The sequence below is a fragment of the Mesitornis unicolor genome, unplaced genomic scaffold (genome assembly GCF_000695765.1).
Source record: "Mesitornis unicolor isolate BGI_N332 unplaced genomic scaffold, ASM69576v1 scaffold20493, whole genome shotgun sequence".
NCBI lineage: Eukaryota > Metazoa > Chordata > Aves > Mesitornithiformes > Mesitornithidae > Mesitornis > Mesitornis unicolor.
Window position 1 is genome coordinate 33865 of NW_010176927.1, and position 20850 is coordinate 54714.

A 20850-nucleotide genomic window follows, 5' to 3' on the forward strand; every position below is an offset into this window, starting at 1 on the left:
AGCATAGGCATAATTGGAGAAAAAGCCATTGAAAAAAAAGTAAGAGTTCAAGGTACAAACAACACTATCACTCACTTACATACTCATAACATTAACATCTAACTCATCAAAAAAGTAGATTGCTCCCTTGAGTACTTTCAAGATCTTCAAACCTACAAGCACACTACCACTTTTATCACAGAGGTACTAATTAATTAAGCAGTAGAATAGAACTGTTCACATCTCATTTTACCTAGCTTTTGAATTGGGTGAAGCTGAATGTGTTCTGTTGCTGTTGTTAAAAAAAGGAAAGAACAGGTAAAAAAAGGAGAAAGAGAAGTTTCTTCAAAACACATGCATAAATGGCTACACATGATATAAGACTGATTTACAGCAATTCTGACCATGAATCAAAACAGATTTGTTAAGCCTCCATCATTGCTACCTGATAAAACTACTATTTTTCATTTTGTTTTAATCAAATCTTATAAATAAGCCTAGGATTAAACTGCTTTTATGTAATTTATTTTCCTATGGACCCAAGTAAAACCTGATTAGCACCAAAAGCAGTATTTAGTAACACTCCTCAGGAGTGCCCAAGATACTATACTAAACTGCATGCTGTACAATCAAGAAGTTTAGCATAAAGTAATGGCACTAATACCTCTGTGTACAAGATAAACTACGTGCTACTATAAGTATACTTTTTTCTTGTTTCCATCTCTTACTAGCAGCCAAAGGAGTGACAAGTAACAAACTCCTCAGAAGCACATCTATTCTTTTAAGCAGAAATGGGAGCTAGCAGAACAACACAGCCAGGAGACTGAAAACAGTAGCTATCTACTGTAGGAGAGCAAAGAAGAGGAAGAAAAATGGAAGTGGGTGGACAGCAGCTGAGCAGCGATAGCAAATGGAAGGAGTGGGAAGGCAAAAAAGAGCAGATGAATAGGGAAGGAGACAAATGAGATGTGAAAAGAAACAGAAGACAAAATTGCCAAGAGTTAGTCTAAAACAGCAGTTCTTAAATCATGGCTCAGCGAAAGGAAATTACAAAGTCAGCCTGACAGGAAGAGTAAATTACAATGCTGCTGTCAGCATCTTACTTCTGGAGTGGTGTTGCCAAGAGTCAGCCATGGTTGGGAATTACTGGCAGACCATGTGGCCAGTGCAAGTGCTGTAATGACTTGTTAGCTAGGTGGCTCACGAATAAAATGAGTCATGCAGCAGAGAGTAAGCAAACTGGAATGGGAAAGGGGAGGAAAGGAGAATCACCAGTGAGCAAATCTGGAAATGCGATCTAGCCTTTATTAGCTGCACTAAGATAGTGCACTGAGATAGCTACCACACAAGTCACACTTAATACAAAGCACTGTGAGAAAGCTGGAAAGCATTTTGTTAGACAGAGCCTCAAAACTTTCTCAGGAGTTGAGGTGAGCTCCTGTGCAAAGATATGCAAATTACATAAAAATGGAATCTATGGTGGATACAAAGGTTTCATCCAGCATTCCTCAAGAATTCCTGAAATCGTAACTGCTGAGGAAAAAAAACCTCTAGATAGCCAATACATGCAATGAAGGAACTGTGAAGTCTAGGGAAGCGCTCCAACGTACAACTGCAATGCTTTAGCCTATTTTAGGTCATTAAAGACATCAGCTACATAAGTTAACATGCTGCCCTTATAATCCATAATATCTTGGTCTGTATAACCAGTCTAATCAGAATCAATGTGCTAAGGGAAAGAAAGTTTCCTAAAGGTACCCTTCCTAACTGACCTTTACCAAAACACATCTAAATACAGAAGAGACTGCAGGTATGGATGGACACAACCTCCTCATCTCCCCCAAGTTAATCCAGTAAGGCAAGTAAGAATTAAATCACATTTTACAGGTTTTTATCATTGAATATAGTGTAGCATTAGGCTAACTTACACTGCATCGTTAGCTCAGAGGGAACCTGGGAGGAAGTTAAAAACCTGTTTTTACTGAGAAACACTGCCAAAAAGACAGAAAATATTTGTATAAGCTGAAAACGTACCGTGAGTATTTCTTCTGTACTTCTTTCTCTTTGTACTGGAGCAACTGGAAACTCAAGAAGGGATTTTACTGTCTTCCTTTTGGCTTTTTCCATTTGAATATTAGTAAAATAGTTGACAGCAGCAAACTCAATAAGAGCAGAGAACACAAAGGCAAAGCAGACCGCTATGAACCAGTCCATGGCAGTAGCATAGGATACTTTTGGCAGTGAATGTCTTGCACTGATGCTCAGTGTTGTCATTGTCAACACTGTGGTTATTCCTTCAAAGAAATAAAGCAAAAGCATTTTTGTAATCGGAGTAAAACAAAGTGAAAATAGGCAAGCAGCTTAAAACAAAGAATTTTAAATCACTTAGGAGTTCTTTCTCTGCTGCTTGTGAATAGTGCATTAGATTTAAGTCATGGGAACCACCATATATCTATAAGCAGCATTGTACATGAAAGAGTTAAATTTTTTAAGGAGGCATGGAAAGCCATGACTTTAGCAGAACATCTACAGTTCACATGAAGAAAACGTGGAAGCTTTCATTAATATTTTTATCATGTCAAGTTCAGTAGAATTTCTTACAACATGTTATTTTATAAACATCTGAACATAACTTAAGTTGTCAAATAGGGGAGTGCTCCTCAAACTGCAACAAAAACATGATTTTTTCCTGTAATGGGTTCAGAATGCCACCTATTACTCTGTGTCTGTTCCTCTGATCCCATTCATAAACCAGGTGCCATTAAGTCATGGCAAATTATTTAGGTGCTAAGGGAAACTTGCAGATCTACCTGCTCAGCCTAGTGGCAGAGCAACGAGAGGAAGCAAAAAAGTTAAGAAGCATCAGAGAGTCTGAGAAAGAGATAGACTGGTGGAACCATGCTCTGCCCTCCCTGAGACAGAAACAGGAACAGCCCCAAGAAAAAAAACAAGATCAAGGGGATCTTGTATCCTACCGCCATCAGGCTGAAGGCTGTAGCTTAAAGGAAAGGAGTGAATAGACAGAGGGCAAGTCCATGCTCAGGGTGGCAATCAAAACTCTTTGCCCATCTTATTTCCTAGGTGCCTCTGTACAACAGGTATGAAGCTCTGGATATGAAAGGCCAGTAAATGGCCAGATGATGTGGATGATGGTCCATCTACACCAGAGGTGTTGCCAAGGTCAGAAAGTCCTACCTCTCATATCATGACCATCTCGATGAGGGAGAAAAGACAGGTTATAGTTGTAGATGACTCCCTTCTGAGGGGAACAGAGGGTCCAATATGCCAGACAGACCCTCCTCTTAAGGAAGTCTGCTGTTTCTCTGGGGCCAAGGTTAAGGAAGTAACTAGGAAACTTTCTAGCAATCAAGAGACTTCAGGGCCTTGGGATAGGTGGCAAGGGGATCTGGAGCACAGGTTATTTTTTCCTCTCTCCTTTCAGTTGTTAGCAGCCACACTGGAAGAAACAGATGCACCCAGTCTATTAATCCATGGCTCCGTAGCTGGTGTCACCACCACAATTGGCAGGTTATCGATAATGGGATGGTTTATATGGAACCAGGCTTGATGGTGTTGGATGGGATTCACCTTTCTCAAAGAGGAAAGAAGGTCTTTGCTCACGATTCTGTGACTCTGTGACAGAGCTTTAAACTAGACTTGAAGTGGGAAGGCGATAGTACTAGGCTTGCCTGTGGCAAGCTGTGAGATAACACACCAAGGTTAGAGGACTGGAGTGCTAGCAAGGGCCTTTAGCCTGTTCTGAGGCATGCTGGGTACACTGGAGCACACTTGAAGTCTTACAGAGATGAGCCAGGGGCTCCTGAGCCAACTTAGCTGGATAAAAACACAGATGCTCACAAAACCTTCTACAGTGGGTAGGTGTCGAAAAACACACCACTGAAAATGTTTAAATCTACAAAAAATTGTAGATTATTTTTTCCCTGGAAGTGACTCATCTCTGCTTCATCCTTGTCCTTCCTGATTCTACCTTTGTTCACTTCAAGCAAATAGTTTGTCTTTTTAAAGACATTTTTTTAAGAGATGCAAGAATAGGGTGATGTGACTTATTAATGACCAATCATTCCCCAAGTACATGGAGGAGGAGAGGCTGTGATAGTATGAGTTTACTGTCGTAGTCTTTATCGGGTTTCCCCCTATTAAATCATTCTTCTGGGAGACATGCAGTTGCTACTGTAACTGCCCTTGGATATATGCCATAGGGATTTACAGGGTAGGGAGCCACTTTCTGGTAATAAAATATATATACACGTGAACCATAATTACCCAGAGCTAAATATTTGCAAGCTTCTGATTGGAAATGCATGTAACCATATAAAAACATATTAATAGTATTTTAATAGTAAAATTATTTTTTAAAACCTGCTTGAAAATTACTGTTGTGTTTCCTCTAAGAAACACCATTCTCGCACAATCGCCAGATTCAGGTGTCTGAAGCTCAGACTGCAGAAATCAAAATCTGATGTGCCTCAGTTCCTTGTGTATTCTTTGCTACTTTTGCCAAGTTTTCCCTAATCATGCAGGGTCTAATGGAAGGACCTCTTGGTTAGCTTATTCAGACAATTCCTCTAAAAAGTTGGTGCAATAGCCGCTATTCTGGCTTCATTCCTATCTCTCGCCTGCAACATTTCCATCTTGTTTTAAGAAAACCTTTAGAAAACAGGGTTCCTTTGGAGTTTGTAAAAAAACTGAAGAGACACTTTTAGCCATACTTTAAGCCACTTGCTTTCAAAGGTATTTCAGAGACTTATCTGTAATTTATTGGATATCCAAACTTCATTATTATTACTTGTTTTCAGCTTCACATATGGCTGTATTGACACACATTACATCTATTACTCTGTAATTTGTACATTTTCAGTTATTACGTTTTTTCTGTAAATACAGATTCTGCCTTTTTAGCTCATGGCAATATTCCCTTCAAAACAAAGTGCCATTTTTCAACATCACTGCAAAGGCATGAGAAGTGATACACTAGTTTGCCTAATGTAATGCCTGAGTTGAAAGCTAGTGGGGTTCTTATTAGGTTTACAGGTTGCTCGTCCTATAACTAATCATTAATCATCCCTAATTTGTGATAGTAAATAGTATTCAGACTGCTTACACGTCCGAATGGCCATCATGTAGAAACATGAATTCCTATCGCTCTTGCCAGCATCTATCTATCTATAGAAATACTTTTCTGTAGAACACTCTCTTCCTAATTAGTCCTACGCTAGACTACAGTACATTATAAAGTCAAGACATGGCTCTATAAAGACTGCTTTTAAAAATGTTTTTGTCCTCCTACTTTGTTAGGATCCGTATTTCCATTTAATTGCTTACGCCACGACTTCCACAGAAGCTTTTTTGTTTTTTATTTTCAGAGTTCACTGTAGCATCTCATTCAAGCTGTATTTTGATGAGGGCAATTTTAATATCTTTCGATAATTTCATTTTTTTAATTCATTTTCATAATGGCAACGACAGAAAGGAGGGAAGAGCACTAAACATGAAATTACAGGATCTAAGCCTTACTCATAGCAAGCCCCCACTAATGACACAGATACCTTGTAAAAAGGCACCTGCACATCTCGCACACTTCCAATCAATTATTTTGAAAGGATTTTAGAGGGTGTGAGTTCACGTAATTATGTTACTGTCCACTGGAGGAAAAAACTGCTCTGGATGTAGTTTAAGGACTTGACTGGATTATTCAGGCCCAGGTCTTCTCAGTTTGCTCCTCCAAGCGAGTAGAATCATAGAATCATTTGGTTGAAAAAGACCTGTAACATCACTGAGTCCAGTCATAACCTGTCCACTACTAAACCAGGTGTCTAAGCACCACATCTACCTGTCTTTTAAATACCTCCAGGGATGGTGACTTGACTACTTTCCCTGGGCAGCCCATTCCTTCACTGCCCTTCCATGAGACCTACTCCAGTGCCTCAAAGTCCTTCCTGTAGTGAGGGGCCCAAAACTGAACGCAGTAGTCGAGGTGCAGCCTTATCAATGCCGAGTACAGGCGCACAATCACTTCCCTGGTCCTGCTGGTCACACAGTTTTTGATACAGGCCAGGATGCTGTTGGCCTTCTTGGCCACCTGGGCACAATGCTGGCTCATATTCAGTCAGTTGTCAACCAGGACCTCAATGCACTTTTCCACCATGCAGCTTTCCAGCCACTCATTCCCAAGCCTGAAGCGCTGCACGGGGTTGCTGTGACCCAAGTGTGGGATTCAGCACTTGGCCTTGTCAAACATCATACAACTGGCTGCAGCCCATCGATCCAGCCTATTCAGGTCCCTCTGTAGGGTCTTCCTATCCTTGAGCAGATCAACACTTCCACCCATTTTGGTGTTGTCTGCAAACTTACCGAGGGAGCACTCAATCTCCTCATCCATGTCATTCATAAAGATGTTAAACAGAACTGGCCCCAACACAGCACCAAGACGAAAACCACTTGTGACTGGCCTCCAACTGGATTTAACTCCATTCACCACCACTCTTTGGGCCCAGCCATAAAGCCAGTTTTTTGCTCAGCAACAAGTATGCCTGTCCAGGCTATGGACGGCCAGTTTCTCCAGCAGAATGCTGTGGGAAACTGTCAAAGGCTTTACTAAAGTCCAAGCACCCTACATCTACAGCACTCCTTTCATCCACTAAGCAGGTCACTTTGTCATAGAGGGAATCCCCACAGATGTACCCCCAATTTGCCACAGGCAACTGTATCACCCGTCTAGTTAAATATCCCAAGTTTCTCTTGAGATTTCAAGAATTCATGTAACAATATTCTTCATTCATTGATAGCAAAAATTCCTCAGAATTTACATTATTCCCTTGTCTCTGCACTAGTACCGAAGCAGTATACACCAATGAACTGAAAAGGCCTATTCTAGTTAAAGTAAATAAAAAAGGAAGCATGGGGGGGAGGGGGGGGGAAGGGAAATAATTACCAAATACAGTTCTAGCTGGAACAGATTCCTTATTTATCCAAAATGAAACTTGAGAAAGGATCACGGTCATAATGCATGGGATATAGGTCTGAATCATAAAATAACCCATTTTCCGTCTGAGGTGGAAGTAAACTGTCATAACAATATATTCACCTAGAAAAAAAGAAAAAACAAAGAAGAAAATATTTTTATGACTGTGCCTAACATTTGTGTTGCAGAACAACTGTTTCAGACTGTCAGCTAGGAATGTTTAAGACAATACTATTCATACCACTTAACACGTATGGAAAAATATGTTCCCTGGAAACAAACACGAATGAATGTTTTAAACAAAAAATTCTGGAAGTTGTAGGTCCTTGCAGTGCTATTCTGAAGCTGCTATCAAAAATACTATAAATGCACAGCTAGTACTGATTACATTTTACAATATAAGCATGATTTTAAAAATTCTTTTGGCATCTGTTGAAGAAAAAGAGTCTCACGACACAAGCTATCTACCTACCATAGTATTCAGAACATTGTGGTACCTACCTGCCAAATAACAACGTCGCACATTAAATGGTATGGAAGCATCTCAACTTCTTACATTTTACTTTTTTTTTATGGTAATGAAACAAATGCAAAAATCATTATCAACAATTAAAAATTCTGTAAGTTCATCTAAAATGCCATCATTCATACTAAAAAATTGCAGTTCTACCACAGACTGAAAAAGCATCTAAATAAAACACTACAGAATGAGCATTTTGGGGACAGTAAGGAAATTCTGTTGTTAATTCATAATAACACACTGAGAATTAAATTTCTAGTGTATTGTACAACACTGCTTTATCTTTGAGAAAAACAAAAGCTATACCTCATATACATTTGCTTTATCTCTTTCATTTTGATCATCTCATAACACACAAACTTGCTGATGCTTAGAAAATTATTCCAAATTTTAAAAATATTTTGAGAATATCCTTGTTTATCACCACATTGCTCATCAGTGATACTTCACTCATTTCAGATGCCTGTAGTTGCCATTTGCCTTATTTCTTACAGCACAAATCAGCACAAGTATCTATTGTGACTAATGCATTTGTGCCTATCCTTATTTGACTAGAGGGTTTTTATGGCTTTAATAACCCATTCTGTATGCTGTACTTCTATCCCGAGCTGTTTGCACCGCCAAACAAAGGAAGTCTTTTGCACATAATGTGGATACAGTGCTGAGAAATTACTTCCTCACCCAGGCATCCTCTTGACTCTTCAAACTGCATTTTAAGCAGTGATTAAATACTCATTTTGTCCCTTGGAGTAACGATCTCATTCTAGCTCTCTGAAAGACCGTCGCAATCTACTGTAATGAATCTGCAAATGTAAATGTGAAGGACAGAAAACTAATTCAGATTTATGCTCTCAGCCCTTAATATATACCCTATGCCATTCAGGAAAATACTTTGCAGGAATGAAAGAAAAAAAGCCTTGGGCAATGTTACAGGGTTAGCTTTACCTCAAGTTGATTTTTACTGATGAGATTCCTACCTGTAATAGATTTAATGGTTTCAGTGGATACAGTATGCCCAAGGAGGTCATACTGAACTAAACTGGAAGACTCCTCTGGAACTTCCACTGACTTCTCAGGTCCTTTTGTCCAGGTATAAATCATTTCACTCTTTGGATAAGCATCTACAACACAGCATCAGTTTACATAAATAGGAAACTTCTCACACTTCACTAACAGCCCAATCCAAACCTAATGAAATCGAACAGCAAGACTCACACTAACAACTTTAGAAGGTACCCTTTCCATTAAGTTATCCCCAAATGCCACCCTTGGAGGACAATGTCATAGGGTTATATGCCAAGTGTCACACACAGATTCGCTTCACATTTGAATGTGAAGTTTAAACACAAGTTCTTTCTGGATCAGCCCTTATTGGGCATGTAAAGTTTATCTTTAAAATAGTTTAAAAATTTTATCTAAAATTTTATCATTAAAACATACTAATATATAAAAAAGAGCATGTATAAAGAGAACACATTTTGGAGACTGGATGTACATTTCTTTACAGAAAAGAATAATTATACTAAAAACTGTATTATACTAAAAACTATACTATTTTAAACTTGTGTTTAAAATATTTGCCAGAAACCAGAGGTGAGTAAAAAATTCACAAGAGCCCAAAAATAAGCACACCCAAAGAAACATTTTACATTTAATACAAAAGACATAACTCAGGGCTAGCATTCAAACCCTACACAGCCCAAACTCCTGTTAAAATTACATTAAATCAGTCTTACACTTGAAACAGCTATGTCTTATTTCACGTTTTGCTGAGGAAGGTATCAGATTAGTGTCAAGTGCAATATCTGCTGGTTGGTGATTCTGCCTGAAGAAATTTGCCTGTAGAGAAGCCCTCACTATTGAAGCACCCCTATCTCACAGCTGATACCAAAGCCAATTCTAGCAGTACCTGGTCTTCAATCTCACCATAACAGGGATGAAAAACCTGATCAGAACAGTGTCTTTAAAATCCCCTTTCTGCTTAACTATCCAGCTGGATAAGCTAAATTTATGCAAAGCAAAGACTATGAGTAGCTTCCAGCCATTTCTAACTTCAGAGCTCTGGGGTCAAAGGAAACAGATTAATGTCCAAATACTGACTACATCTGAGTGTAAACCAGAGACGTCAGCAACCAGGGACTGAGAAAAGTGGTAAGATAATTAATGGAGTGCATCAACCATCCCCAAGTAGTCTCAGAGATCTCTGCTGAGGATTAAAGTTAGGAAATCATAACTACCTCCCTTGATTGCTATGCAGTGCATCCCAAAATGTTCCTTCTAGACAAAGTTTGGAGATTATCCAAAAATCTACATCTGATTTCAAAGCACAGAGGGAAAGTCACCTGCACTAAGATTCCTCTCAGCAGTGTAAAAACTGTTTCTCTAGACTAAAATTGTCATGCAGACTCCCATTACAGGACAGGGGATTGGAGACAGACAAATACAACTAAAGATCAAATCTTTACTCATAACCTACACATCTAACTTAGGATGTCAATTTGCCTCCACTGACTGTAGACTAAGTCAAACAATGTGCTTCCCTGGGTGCCTTTTACCTGGCTGTTGTAAGGTGAGATGGATCCCACCTTCTTTGTCTTCTCTAGAGAATCTCTCGCTTCACTGAGTATCCAGTTCTTCCCTAAGAACCAAGAAAAACTACATATTTTCAAGCAAATGTGTAGCCAGAATAGTGGGGTTTAACATAACAGCTGAATCACAGCTTGCTTTTCAACTCTCTGCCTGGGTTTAATTTTTCAGACCTTAAATAAAATTCTCAAGGAAATTAACAGGAGTTTTGTCTGCATAAGGATTGTGTATCAAGACTAATATACAAAAAGTTTAGTAATTGTTCAAAATCTACTACTATTTAAATTCTGTAGTTACAAGAAATGTCATAATTGCAACTTACAACTCCCAAATTTGAGAGGACAAGCATGACCATCCATGGGAAAATCCACTAATCTCATGGGACACTCTGCACTTATTGTAAGCCTATAATGGAACAAATTAAATAGTCTCTGGTTGCCATTTTGTCTAGGCAGTATAACTTTTTGCATACAGTAATTGTAAGAAGCCGAACAAACAAGTTACATACCTCATTGTGTACAGGATGGTGCCATTTCTCATTATTCTGAAGAGTTTATTTGGGGCTGTCATATTATGTGCAACAGACTTTTTCCCATTCCTGAAGAAAGTGTCAGGAGTCCACACCTTCGAAACCATCAAGTTGTTAAGTCTTAAAATTTCAATAGGGCCATCATATTTTAATCTTTTGTCTACCCATGTCTGACGGAAGAAGACATCCATTGTATACTCCTGTATTAAATTGCAGAAAAACAAAGATCACATGTGCATATATAAGTGTTTCCTGTAGAATACAGAAATCCCTCAGGAGTAAAGAAATTAGTAGTAAAGAAAATGCTAAGTCCACTACACAAATATATTTCCCCCAATTAAAGTGTGTTGCATACTTCTTAATAGCTTAATTCCCCACATTAGTCATATCAATAAATTGCTACACATATTTAATCGTTAAGAAGTAATTAATCTAATTAGGTTGCAGGAAGCAGGCAACTGAATTTGTAGTCAAGCATATAACTGGAAACAAAATGATCTCTGACAATAAGTGTCAACAGATTTTGAAAGAAAAGATATCCATGGATTTTCTGCTGCTGGATAAATTAAAAACATTAGGACAAGCAATTATTTACACTTTAAAGTCAGGAAAGAAAATTTAATTTCAACTGATGGAAGGTGAGCTTTTAAGTGAGGAAAGCTAAATATTTCCTTTGCCATGCCCACAAAACATGGATAAATGTGCATATACACACACTTTTATTTAACTACATAACTATCCCATTAACTTCTTCAGAAAAGCCATTTAGATGATCCAAAGAAAACATGCAAACAACTGCAGAATTGCAGACACAGGCACATCATGAAAAATCATATGTGAATGAATGGACAAAAGAATGCATTTCTCATCTTGGGAAGCTAAAGCATTTAACAAAAAAAGCATCATGTGGCTTTTTAAAACATAACACAGAAAGCTTTAAGTCCTTTCTAACTTACAGCTGTGATTTTGTTGTTAGCTCAAACAATGTTTTCTGACTTTATTTCAAACTCTTCTGCATAATGTTACTATTGCAATTTCTTGTATGGCCTTATCTATTCGCATGGGCATGGAGGGATGTCTACTAGTGTAATGCACCTTAAAATTAGATCTGTTTTCATTTCCATGGCCGCATCCTTCACTGAGGTTCAAAGTTAATCTATAAGAAGTCTCTTTTGTAGCATCATTTCTTGCTGGTGACTTCACAGTTCACAAGTAGCACTTTCTGTTATTAGCTTCTGTATGACAGATTTTGTAATTTAAGATTTCAACCCTTTTCTTTACACTGGGTACCAAAGTAATCCAGCTCTAAAAAGACATTGTGATCATCTGCTGTACTGAGACTATATCACACTTTGATGTTTCAGTGAGTTTTATGAGTGCAGCCACATTCAGATTACACTGGGTCACTAATGGATACATTAACCAAAAATTATTCCAAAACCAATTCCTGGATCCCTGAATAACCTCCTAACTAATCCCTAATAATGAAAGGGGAAACATCTCCTATAAACTCTCCTTTTGCCAGTTCCTTACCTACCTTCAGACCATGTTCTCACTCCTGCCTTCTTCAATGTAACTAATAATTTCTGACCTGGTACTATGACAAATGCTTCAACGAAACCCGAGAGATGCCATGCAGCCCTCATTTCATATTTGAGGCATACATTACTAATTTTCTTGGGACCAGATTCTTGTACCCCTTGTCACACTGAACAGCATCATTCTGTACATGACAACCATTGAAGGGGTAAAGATGCATTTCAACTTGAAACTGCTGTTGTCAATCTAGTCTGTGAAAAAATATCTTGCTATCACATACCTTTCCACATCACAGAATCACAGAACGTTAGGGATTGGAAGGGACCTCAAAAGATCATCTAGTCCAATCCCCCTGCCGGAGCAGGAACACCTAGATGAGGTTACACAGGAAGGCGTCCAGGCGGGTTTTGAATGTCTCCAGAGAAGGAGACTCCACAACCTCTCTGGGCAGCCTGTTCCAGTGCTCTGTCACCCTCACTGAGAAGAAGTTTCTTCTCAAATTTAAGTGGAACCTCCTGTGTTCCAGCTTGTGCCCATTACCCCTTGTCCTATCATTGTTTGTCACCGAGAAGAGCCTGGCTCCATCCTCGTGACACTCACCCTTTAAATATTTATAAACATGAATGAGGTCTCCCCTCAGTCTCCTCTTCTGCAAACTAAAGAGACCCAGCTCCCTCAGCCGCTCCTCATAAGGGAGATGCTCCACTCCCTTAATCATCTTTGTAGCCCTACGCTGGACTCTCTCCAGCAGTTCCCTGTCCTTCTTGTACTGAGGGGCCCAGAACTGGACACAATATTCCAGATGCGGTCTCACCAGGGCAGAGTAGAGGGGGAGGAGAACCTCTACTACCACATGATAGAACCAAATCAGGTGAACCATACAGTGCATGGCAGCGCTGTATTGGAAGAAAGTTACCACCCTACAACTGCTTTTCCCTTAAAGAAGTTGAGTTTAGCACATATGGCTGTGTTACTTTCATGTGATTTCTTGGATATTTCATAAAAAGAGAAACTATTGTGTGATTTAAGGGTATACCACTAGTCTATAGAAGTTGATGAGAGTTATGCTGGATTTGACCTCACATGAATGCAGATGCCATTCATGCAAAAATAACAGTGCATGCAAATGTAGCATTTCCCTTCTGTGACTATTTTATGCACATCACTTTGGCATTCAGTTTCTGCAGATATTTATGAAAACTCTTATCAAACATTTGCTGAAAGTGATGCTAAAAGGGACACAGAGATCAGAAAAGGGCATTCATATGAAATGAAAACATCAACAAGTATTTGTGAAATGATGTAATAATTATTCACCTGAGAGTAACACAAATCTCGGAAAGGAAAAGCAATTTCAGAGATATTACACATTTTCCCTATGGTAGACTGACTTAAACACTTCCCACAAGGCCTGATTATGCCTCTACACTGCTGAAGTCTGTTTTAAATCCTATGAAGTTAATTCCTTAAACCAGACAAAAACCAGTGAAAGTAGGACCAGAATCAGGCCTGATGTATCTAATTATAACCTGTAAATTAAGCTGTTACTAATCTTGTCTACTTTGCATGATTGTCAGAACAGTACAGATAAAGCATCCACTCCTTACTGCAGTTAATAGTTTCTCAGAACCAGGAAATGACATTTTAATCCCAGAAATACATACCATTTCTACATCAGAAACAGGTCCAAAACTGGTGACATATATATCTGTTTTGACTTCAGTAACAGGACCTAATGTATGAAAAGGAAGTGAGCAAGAAAATTTGAATTTTGCAGGTCAACAAATCCCATAAATGATCCTGGCATGTGAGCGGTTATTGCTTTAAGGGTTCTGTGGATAAGCAAGAGCAAAATAAAAATACAAATCATTTCAGATAAGTCTCTAATAACAAGTATTGATCAATTACCTTTACCACATAAGTAAGTCAAAAGCAGAATTTCCATGTAAATCCCCATTCAGAAAGCCAATGTTGGCTCAGCAGATAGTAAACAGATACCAAAAAAATAGAAGGCTCACTGAAAACACCATGCTAATTAACAACAAGCACCAGATCCAGGAAATCCACATTCCCCAACGCATTAATTACTGACATTCGGTCCTACTGGTAATAACTGGACTACAGATATTAGCATGCCATGCACTGGCCAATTTAGCACTGCAGTATCAAAATCTGCATCCATATCCTGAGATGCACTTAAGTACTTTGATACTAACAATCAAAGTAAAAGTTGGGTATCTCAGCATTTTTGAGGGTCTGAACACAGGTCTAGATGCTACCACAAAGCCAGTCTTGAAAGAAATAGTGATACTTAGGGCACTATTCAAAACAGTGCACCAAGTAGAAGTCTTGCGATTTCACAGCTGGGTACCACATAGCAACCATCAGAGAAGGCAGTTTCATTTTAACATTTCATTTCCTTTACTACAGGAAAAAATACCTTGAATTCATATGGGCATTCACTCTACAGTTCCCTTTTAAACCAAAGAACATGTGCACTAACTAATTTCACTGGGATTTAGGTCTGTTCTTGAGACAAAAGGCTAGAAAGCTGTTAATCATTACCAGTGATTATGATGATTCTGTGATCAAAGCACTAGCTAATGGTTTAATTCAGGTAATTAACTCATGTTGTAAATTTAAAAAAAAATAAAAATTTACTGAAGGTCTTACCAAATGGTATCTGTTTGTAAAAAACATATGATCTACAAATTCACAGTTTCTAAACCCTTAAAACTCAAGTTTCTAAAGAGAGTAAGTGTAGAGCTTGTTAACGTTGAGGCTCAAGTTTGTTAATTCAGGCTTTATCATAGTATTTGCTTTCTAAATACAAAAGGAGGAAAGACTTAAGGCTGTTAGCAGCAGAAGAATATGTCCTGCTAACAAAGAAAATAATTTTTTTTTAAAATTACTGTTCACAGATGTCACTGAATCAAATGTTAAAAGGAGAAACAGAAATAAGCAACTGGAAAATGGGGAACATATACTTTTTGCACCAAATGTCAAACCATGAAAAAAAAGTAAAATAAAACTATGTAAAATTATTTCACTTAACAGCCTGCAATTTACGTAGAGAACAACTAAAAAATTTTAGCTAAATATCAAAAAAACCCACAACTTTGCTGAAAGTTAACAGATTCACAGGACAACATTTTTTAAAGAAAAAATCTAAAGAAAATTCACCCTGCAACAGTTGGTAGCTCAGCGGTCCCTGGAAAGTTGAATAGTTCGGTATGTCTGTCTAGAAGAGGTTTGAAGAAGAAACTCCCAAGTTCCAGACAACACACTTTCATGCCATGCTGTTTGTTTTGCGGTGAGTTGTTCTCTAAATGTGTCAAATGGAAGCTGCTCCCCTTTCTACAAATAAGGAAGTGTTCATGAGGCCACAGAAATCCATGAGTGGTTAGACCACTCATTTTACTGACAAGATAGTCCAATGACATTTCCTGAACATAGTAATTTCTAGAGAGCAGAAGAGCTCCAGGAGACTAGAAGAACTCTTACTAGAGCTGTCAAGATACTGGAAGTGAAGACATTTGTCTGCAGCACTAGAAAATCGGGGAGAAAAGCCCAATCATACTTGTACATGGATATAGAAAAGACCCAATCCTATCTGACCTCCCATAATCACAAGACTATAATGAATCTAGGGTTGGTTTAAATATATAAATATTTATTCCACCTGAACCTGAAATGTTTCTGAAATTGAAGTTCTATAGAAATGAAAAAGTAGTTTTCCCACATAGCTTTAATAAGAAAATGTAGGAATTAGTTTCTGTTACTCAGTAATAAAAGAACACTGAATATTGCTCTCAGATCCTGAATTCCTTTCAGGAACTCCTTTATTTGTTAGTTCTAAGAAACTAAATAGAAATATTCCTAAAAAAAAAAAAACCCAAACCTGCAACTGCTTTCCTCTGGTGATATCTTCTTTTCTTTAGCTCTCAGAACACTGCAATTTTACAATCATATCAAATTAGGCAAAGGGATAATTTTTTTCCACAGGCATGAGCTGCTTCTCCTCAGGCATTGATTTCTTTTGTTTTATTAAATGATCAGAGTTTCATGGGCAATAAGTGTTCAGAGGTTTTTAGCAAGTTTATTTTTATTTGGAGTTTCTCAGAAAAGAGAGCTAAGACCAAGAAGCTAATCTCCAAATCAGCAAGCCTATGATTTAATGCTATTAGAAATCCTATACCAGTAGCACAGGACAAAATGTATGCTCGAGTTCATTCTTCAGTAACTCCTATTCTGCTCTCAAACCTTTATTTATTAGTAGAACTCATGAGAAAGAAGGAAGCAGGACAGCAATGAAATCATAAAATAAGGCTGAAATTTAAGTTTACTTTTTGTTGCTTGCCTGACATGATAGCAGTACAGAGACAAAGCAAATGTTAAAATCATATTTTAAGGCCACTAGAAAATGGCAGATGAATGAGGATCTAGAAATATTTTAGGCATAATAACACTTATCCCAGTTAGTACTGATGTGCAAATCCTTGCTTTGCATCCAAAATCTCAGACAAACATGAAGATGTTTGGTAGGAGTGAAGACAGCAGCAAGGGACGATGAAGCTGATTATCTCCCTAATGCTTTTTCTCCAATTGCAGCCCTGTCGTGCTCCACCTGTTCCACCTACTTTGTCAGTTCGCAACTGTTAAAGCCAAACCTTGGATTTTCTAGCACATCCCAGTACTTAATGCCAACCCAGGAGTATCTATGGCGATATCAAAACCTATCCCTTATTCTTCTTGTTCTAGAAGAAAACATCACTCCAGTTAGTAACAATAGCAGGGGTACAAATAGTGAATCATGCTGCACTTCTTAAAAAAAAACTATTATTAATCGTGGGAATTCCTGTCAATGAGGAGGTGATCTGTAGTCACCTAACCTACTTTTACTGGTGATTTAAGGAGTCCTCTGAAATGACTGTGTTGCACTACTTAATCAAATCGGGCTCTGCAAGCAGAAGATCCTATTAGAATCCTTAACACTCTATTACTGGCAATAAAACGCAGCAAGTTGTAAGAAGGCCAATTAACTTTAGATATGACCATTTGGGCTTCTCTCTCAATGGATGTTCAGAAAGGATTTATCCACCATAAATCTTCAGGAACACTGAAGAACTATTTATAACATACTGGTGTGTATTTTTATGTCAATGAAAGAGGAGGAGAGTCCTACACACTGCAGTGGGAACAGCTAAGTCTGAATCACTGCTTGCAAGATAATATACTTTAAAGAAGCTCAGGCAGGATTAAAAGCAACCCCTGCAAAAAGCCAGAATAGTTCAGTGTTAGATAGAGATGTTGCATGTGGGTTGAAGAAGCGATGCCAGGCCCTAACCCTGTGAAGTGGAACATAAGACAGCTCTCCCATGCATTTTATGCCAACATATGGGTTGAGCTGCAACACAGCTCCCAGCAGAAGACTTTGGGCTCCATTATCCCTGCGTTTCCATAGGCAACTGTCATTGCAGAGATCTCCACTGTATGTAAACAGTCAAATCCTGAACAGGCTTTCTGTATCTTGCAAATTTTTGCCATCAAGAGTCATGCAACCTACCAGGAACATTAGCACAGGAGTCTGTACCACGGTTTCAACATACAAAGTACAATTTAAATGCTAAGTGCAGTTATTGCTGCTATTATGAGAACAGTCCCACAATACAAAAACTACATGAAATTATATTACATCAGTTCCTACAGCTACATTAAAAAAAAAAAAGCAGTTGCTACAGATTTTTTTTTTAACATAACTACATGTGAAAGATTTGGTGCTTTCCAAATTCTTGCTGCCTGAATTGGGTTGATATCTTTTAAGTGAAGGGGGGGGGGAAAAAAGCCATCATATGAAGCACAACCTCTTGTTTCATTCTATCAGAAAGAACTGCTGAGGACACCTTCTATATGTAAGATTTCTGTTAGGAAACGAACAACTAGGTAAGGCATTTTTTTTTAATTAATGTAGAATTCAAATACACGGGCTACATTCCCTACCAAAAGACAAATACTAGAAACGTAACAGCACACAATAACTTCTATCTCTACGTATGTTCATCGATTAGCATGTCTGAACCCTGAAAAGGGAAAAGCATACCTGCAGAAATGAGGCGATTACTGTTTCTTTGCCTGCTCATCAGCAATCTCTGCTGAGACAGCCAACAAGCTTGAAACTGGTGCCAGTTTTCATGATGTGGACACCTGTCTACTAAGAACTGGACTAAGAATATGAGCTAATTTTATACAGGTCACTGAAAAACAGACAGATGGCAGTGACTTCAAGCATTACTAACCTGGGCCGAATTCAAATCAGTCCACTACAGGTATCTAACACCATATCCTGTTAAGCCTTTGAGTCATCTACTCTCACCAGCTGAGGAAGACTAGACAACTGCCTGAAAAAAAAGATCAACTTCACTTTACAATGCTCACTTCAAGTCCATTTGTAATCTAAAAAATAAAAATAAATTACAATATCTATTATGCTAAGCAATAGATGAGTTCCTAATAAGGGCAGTTAATCATCTAGATATTTTTCTTTTCTCTAAAAACAGAAAATTGTCTTTGCTTTTTAAATCTGTTCTGTGTTTATTTTGTGACTATAGTCACTCCTCCTGCATTGACAGGAAATGAAACTCTTCAGAAATGCTGTTCATCAGCCGAACATCACACAGCCTAGAAGGGCAAGATGATGGCCATTTCCATCAAGTACTCAGCTGCACTTTCACTGGTATGAGACCATGAGAAAGAATATGAAAACACAACAAAAAATTAAAAAAGGAAAATCAATGAACATGGTTCTATTCCTTCTACTCATGAGCCAGTGTTCATGGCAACTTCCAAACAGAAAGCAACAGAGCTATCACCATCTCACTAGCCAACAGTGAGACTTGCAGTTCATGCCAGACTCTATTCCACACAAACACAGCTCAAGAGCAGAGCTCACCCCAGCTTTCACCAACCAATGGGCAACCACACCACATGAGCCAGTAACATGCTGTGGGTGATACCATCAGCTTGTTCAGAGCTAATGTCAGCAGGTTTCACAGTCAAATTAATAGCCTTGGGCAAGAGGCAAGTCACACACCATCTTCTTTCTTTGGTCTGGCCATACAATTGGCCAGACACCAAGACACCAGAGATGAGGTGTTCTCTAAAAGGCACAATTCATTAAAATTAGCAGATATGTGACAGCACACAGTGATGTTGTCCTCACCAGCTTTAGTCTCTCCATTCCTTACTTCCCTAAGTGCAGGCTGAAGCATGATGAGTTACTGTATCATTAAAGTTTCAAAGACACGGTTACAGTGTTCAAAGTTACAATCCAATACAGGTTTGAATCAGATCTTGCAAGCCCTTACTTAGGACAAGAGTTGCTCAGGTAAAGTCTGAAACCATGCAAGTGTTTAAAATGGCAAATCAGACCCAGGCCTTTTACTTCAAGCTAATAATGCTCCTTCCAAAAAGTCTCTGGACTTCTACCTTCACTTTAAAACTAATCACTGATAGAAAGTTAACAAGTAGATAGTCAGAGAAAATCCAGTTTTTGCAACTTTCTATAGTTTTCCTTTGTGTCATACACAAAATTTTTAAAAGCAGATGAAAATTGGAGTCAGGGTCTAACTAGAAATTCTTTTGCTTCGAAGTTTTACAGCTCAATCAAAATAGCACTGTGGTAAAACTCTTAAAGTTTTCCAGCAGATAATGCTTTTAATTAATCACACTACAAATGGCTTCCGTAAACACTCTGTTCTTATAAAATGGTTTTGACCAGGAAACCCATATGAATTATAAATTGTGTTCTCAAATTCAGGATAATGATAAAATGGAGCATCTAGTGTTGGGAATGGAATTGACTTCATTTCCATCACACTATTTTCAAACATCATACAGCATTACTTTATTCATTAGTCCCTAAATACCTTCTCTCTACTGAAATCCAAAACTCTTACGCACTTAAAGTCTTCCTGACAGCACTTGCGTTTTTTTTTTTCTTTCCTACATGAAACTGCTCATTCTGCTTTGTTTCACTGAATTTCTAGGTGAAATCTCTGCTTCTCTCTTGCTTCTTTAGATCCCCTCCCCTCCACTCCCCAACCTTCATGGGAACTTTCACTTAAGTGGTCTTTAATAACCTTTTTCATAAACCCTTCTGGGTTTGTTTATTACACTACCAAACTTCACAGTGCACAGTAAGTGACAGCAACTTTTTAGGTTTTTAAAATCCTTTCATAAAGTATGTAATGCAATGCGTCAATAAAGTCACTTGGGACTTAGTTCTTCTATGAACCCTCAACATACGCCATGACACTGCATAAGAAGTACCAAGGCATGCTTCCATATACTCTGTTGAGGATCAAAACCCTCCTGAAACCATTTCCATGTCTGTAAGCATGATCAGGCGATTTAACTTCTGCTTCATAACTACTAAAAATTGTGCTAATTAATCATAGTGTGGAGAATTTGAATCCAGTTTTAGGAAATCTCAAAAATCTACTTTGTTCTGCATACAGAAAATCTCCATGAATTGTTATTTGAGGCAAATCTGGAAGATGTCAGCAGAATTCAGAATTGGGCTACCTCTCCAAGTCTGATTTTAAACACCGTTTGCACCAGAATTAGGAATGTTTTCATTGATTTGAAGTTTAAAATCGGCATCAGTCAGACCTCAGTGCGGCCTTTTGTTCTTAAAATAAATCTTCATTTCATTTC

General features: G+C 38.2%; 1 protein-coding gene across 1 annotated transcript in view; it reads right to left on the minus strand.

Annotated features, from left to right (window-relative positions):
• Positions 1 to 13867, minus strand: part of GABRA4 (gamma-aminobutyric acid (GABA) A receptor, alpha 4) — a gene marked incomplete at its 5' end in the record, with an annotated part of 29030 nt that extends 15163 nt beyond the window's left edge. The window contains 6 exons of the mRNA XM_010181894.1: positions 2014 to 2273; positions 6932 to 7084; positions 8459 to 8602; positions 10390 to 10472; positions 10576 to 10796; positions 13800 to 13867. Of these exons, the coding sequence (XP_010180196.1) occupies positions 2014 to 2273; positions 6932 to 7084; positions 8459 to 8602; positions 10390 to 10472; positions 10576 to 10796; positions 13800 to 13867 (929 nt within the window). The remainder of the gene's footprint in view (positions 1 to 2013; positions 2274 to 6931; positions 7085 to 8458; positions 8603 to 10389; positions 10473 to 10575; positions 10797 to 13799) is intronic.
• Between the last annotated feature and the right edge of the window lie 6983 nt (positions 13868 to 20850).